The sequence below is a fragment of the Leopardus geoffroyi genome, chromosome D4 (assembly GCF_018350155.1).
Source record: "Leopardus geoffroyi isolate Oge1 chromosome D4, O.geoffroyi_Oge1_pat1.0, whole genome shotgun sequence".
Taxonomy (NCBI): domain Eukaryota; kingdom Metazoa; phylum Chordata; class Mammalia; order Carnivora; family Felidae; genus Leopardus; species Leopardus geoffroyi.
The window spans coordinates 45,801,891-45,806,399 of record NC_059342.1 but is presented as its reverse complement, the minus strand read 5'-3'; the positions used below and the strand labels follow the sequence as shown (position 1 = coordinate 45,806,399).

At 40.6% G+C, this 4,509-nt stretch overlaps 1 protein-coding gene across 1 annotated transcript; it reads left to right on the top strand.

Annotated features, from left to right (window-relative positions):
- The first annotated feature begins 3,204 nt into the window (after positions 1 to 3,204).
- Positions 3,205 to 3,762, top strand: LOC123592989 (interferon alpha-2-like). The gene has a single exon (XM_045468465.1). The coding sequence runs from the start codon at positions 3,205 to 3,207 to the stop codon at positions 3,760 to 3,762; it is 558 nt and encodes a 185-aa protein (XP_045324421.1).
- The last annotated feature ends 747 nt before the right edge of the window (positions 3,763 to 4,509 follow it).

The following is a 4,509-nucleotide window of genomic DNA, read 5'->3' as shown; positions in this document are numbered from 1 at the left end:
AGATTAATCCTTAGCAAGTTTTTCTCTCCAGCTGCCATTCTTAGTCACCAAAAAGCACCATTCGCTTATTCCAGAGACACTGCAATACCCTTGAGGAGGATACAGCTTTCTTTTCACTTGCTAGATTCCAGTCTTGTCTTTCAAATGGTGTGTTTTGTTGATCTCTACTGGATCTTTGAAACTCCCTGCTCCCATCTGACGTATTTTCAGAAATCATCCAGATTAAAGAATCCATTTAAGTCCATCAACTGATGAATGGATAAAGAAATTGTGGTTTATATACACAATGGAGTACTACATGGCAATGAGAAAGAACGAAATATGGCCCTTTGTAGCAACATGGATGGAACTGGAGAGTGTGATGCTAAGTGAAATAAGCCATACAGAGAAAGACAGATACCATATGGTTTCACTCTTATGTGGATCCTGAGAAACTTAACAGAAACCCATGGGGGAGGGGAAGGAAAAAAAAAAAAAGAGGTTAGAGTGGGAGAGAGCCAAAGCGTAAGAGACTCTTAAAAACTGAGAACAAACTGAGGGTTGTTGGGGGGTGGGAGGGAGGGGGGGTGGGTGATGGGTATTGAGGAGGGCACCTTTTGGGATGAGCACCGGGTGTTGTATGGAAACCAATTTGACAATAAATTTCATATATTGAAAAAAAAAAATAAAATAAAATAAAAAGGTAAAAAAAAAAAGAATCCATTTAAGATGCATCTCACTTGAGTTGGTCTAAAACTCACGGGAGATTTTGTTTAGAAAACAATATTGCAGAATAAAAGTTATTCTTACTATCTCTGTTTTCGGAAGACTGTTGTTTTCTGACACAGCCCACAAATGTAAGGCCTACTCGTAGTTGGAACATGTAGTCCTTTTTGTATTTGTTATGGGACAGAAAACTCTCTGTGTGCCTCCTCTGTAACACTCAAGATACACATTACTGCCCTCAGGGAGGTTATAGTCTAACAGGGCAGTCAGATGGTAAACAAATAGTTAAATTGGTTACTTAATCACAAGCATAGAGAATGTAGCCAAAAGAGAATGCTTAAAGTTAAGGAGTAATATGGAGGCAGAACAGTGCAGGGGTGAAGCACCACTCATGCAGCAAATTGTGTCTTTTAGCAAGTTAAGTAACCTCTCTGAGTTTTTGGTTTCCTTATCTGCAAAATGCAAATAATTACAGTAATTCCCTCTTAGGAAAGTTGTGAAGATAAAATGAAATAATGGGGGCGCCTGGGTGGCGCAGTCGGTTAAGCGTCCGACTTCAGCCAGGTCACGATCTCGCGGTCTGTGAGTTCGAGCCCCGCGTCAGGCTCTGGGCTGATGGCTCAGAGCCTGGAGCCTGTTTCCGATTCTGTGTCTCCCTCTCTCTGTGCCCCTCCCCCGTTCATGCTCTGTCTCTCTCTCTGTCCCAAAAATAAATAAACGTTGAAAAAAAAAAAAAATTTAAAAAAAAAAAAAAAATGAAATAATGTTTGCAAAACACTTTGCTGAGAATCTACATATAATTGGAATTAATACTGCTGCCATTAATATTATTAAAAACAATCTATATATTACAGATTCAATGAACACATATCATGATATGCTTTGTTGAGTTTCTTTTAGATTGAAAAAAAAATTTTTTTTACACTTATTTATTTTTGATAGACAGAGCACAAATGGGGGAGGGGCAGAGAGAGAGGGAGACACAGAATCCGAAGCAGGCTCCAGGCTCCGAGCTGTCAGCACAGAGCCCAATGTGGGGCTCGAACTCACAAACTCGCGAGATCATGACCTGAGCCGAAGTCAGACGCTTAACTGACTGAGCCACCCAGGCGCCCCTAGATTTTATTTTTTTAATTTTTATTTTTTTAATGTTTACTTATTTTTGAGAGAGAGCGTGCAAGTGGGGGAGGGGCAGAGAGCTAGAGGGACAGAGGATCCAAGTGGACTCTGTGGGAACAGCAGGGAGCTAGATGCAGGGCTGGAACTGAACTCAGGAACCATGAGATCATGACCTGAGCTGAAGTCAGATGCTCAAACGACTGAGCCACCTACGTTTCCCTAGATTTTATGTTTTTAAGTAATCTCTACACCCAACATGGGACACCAACTTACAACCCTGAGATCAAGAGTCACACACTCTACTGACTGAGCTAGCCAGGCGCCCCATCATGATAAGCTTTGAATACCATTACAGCCCCATTAGCCCTGAGGACGTGATAGGATATCACTTGTCGAGGGAATATCTAAGGATATGAGGCTGTCTGAATTACCACACAATGATTAAGGCAAAGTTTTTTTTTTTTTTTTTTTTTTAATTTTTTTTTTCAACGTTTATTTATTTTTGGGACAGAGAGAGACAGAGCATGAACGGGGGAGGGGCAGAGAGAGAGGGAGACACAGAATCGGAAACAGGCTCCAGGCTCTGAGCCATCAGCCCAGAGCCCGACGCGGGGCTCGAACTCACGGACCGCGAGATCGTGACCTGGCTGAAGTCGGATGCTTAACCGACTGCGCCACCCAGGCGCCCCAAGGCAAAGTTTTTACTATGAAAGGTTGTACTTGGTAGAGAACCAAGAGACTCACACACTTGAATGCAAACTTGAAACTTTTAGGGAAACGAGCACCTAGCAAAGTGCTTGGCAGGCCATTTTGACAAATGATATCTGCAATATTGTTTTCCAAACAGTATCTTCCATGAGTTTTCAGATGAAACTCAAGTGATATCTTTGAGGCATATATACAACTGAAAAGCTTTAAAGAAGGCAGAAAAGTGTAAACAAGGAAAAAAGTAAGAAAAATTTAAATCTCCTGTTTTAATAGCTTTTTTATATTTCTTGTTGACTTAGAAAGACCATCATTTCTTGCATAAATATTTCTCCCTTTTCTGACTTTGTCTAGGCTTTTCTCCCCAAGAACAATCTGGGTGGTATGAAAAATACATTATAATGCTGTGTAGATACTGCACTGGCACATGTGGTTGGAGTCCCCCATCTAGGCACTCATGTCAATAAATGTACATTTTTTACTGATTTTGTAAAAAAAAAAAAAAAAAAAAAAAAAAAAAGTAGAAAAGGAAAAGACCGGGCAAAAATGGAAAAACCCAGAAAATGAAAGTTTCTATGTTCATGATTTAAAAGGCACTCATCACCCAAAGTTCTTAGAACCTTCTGAGACTTCCTCTTCAGGCAGTCCTGCAGAATCCCACCCTCCAGCTGCCTCATGGCTCTCTCAATCTCTGTGCTGTTGGCTCTGGTGATGCTGTACTCCAGCCCTGCCTACTCTCTGGACGGTGACCTGCATCTGAGCCACGGCAATCCAGAAACCTTCACACTTTTGAGTCAGATGGAGAGAGTCTCCATTCTGTCCTGTCTGAAGGACAGGACTGACTTCAACTTTCCTCAGATACTTGTGGCTGGGAACCAGCTTGAGAAGACACAAGTGACAGCTGTCGTGCATGAGACGCTCCAGCAGATCTTCAACCTCTTCAGCAAAAGTGACTCCTTTGTGGCTTGGGATGAGACGCTTCTGGACAGATTCCTTGCTGGACTTTACCAGCAGCTGGATGACCTGGAGACGTGTTTGAGGGAGGAAATGAACATGGAACAGCTACCCCTGGGAAATGAGAACTCCAGACTGGCTGTGAAGAGATACTTCCAAGGAATCAGTCTCTATCTTGAAGAGAAAGAATACAGCCACTGTGCCTGGGAGGTTGTCAGGGTAGAAGTCAGAAGATGCTTGCTCGTCATTAACAAGCTCACAGGGACATTCAGGAAGTAAAAAGGATGCTGAGTCTGAAAACAGTTCACCTGGCCAACTAAATGGCTATTTTCTAGGACTCAGAGTGCGATCTTCGTCTCTAATTTTATGCCATATGAAAAGTGAATAATAGCAAATGTGTGAGATTATTTAAAATCATAGTAAATGTTATAAGTTGCAGTAAGCTATTTAGAACAGAGAAATGCACAATTCATTTGCTTGTAGCTTAAAATCTTTTGTATTTTTTATTTATTTAAATTATTTGAAATATTCGTGCTACTCATACTATTTAAGTATTTATTGTTCACAGACCACCTGTTTAGTGTTATGCTGTGTATTAGACTATTATTCATTTTTAAGTCATGGGAAATAAAAGCAATTTTTAAAAATCGATTGTGCTTGCACACATTTTTTAAAAATAAAAACCTAACCTAAAGCCTGATCTCACAAAATAAACCTATGGAAGGTTCCCGAATGCAAAGGGAATGGGGGTAGCCCAACACGGCTAGTGGAAAAGCCAATGCTAACACTCATATGGAATTGCAAGTGACTTCAAATTGCTGAAAAAATCTTGAAAAATAAAAGCAAAGTTGGAAGACTCACATTCCTGATTTCAAAACATACTATAAACTACAGTTATGGAAACAGCGTGTTAACTGGCATAAAGGTAGACATATAGATCAGTAGAGTAGAATTGAGAATCCGGAAATAAACCTATACATCCATGGTCACTTGATCTTTGACAAGGGTATTAAGACCAATTAATGA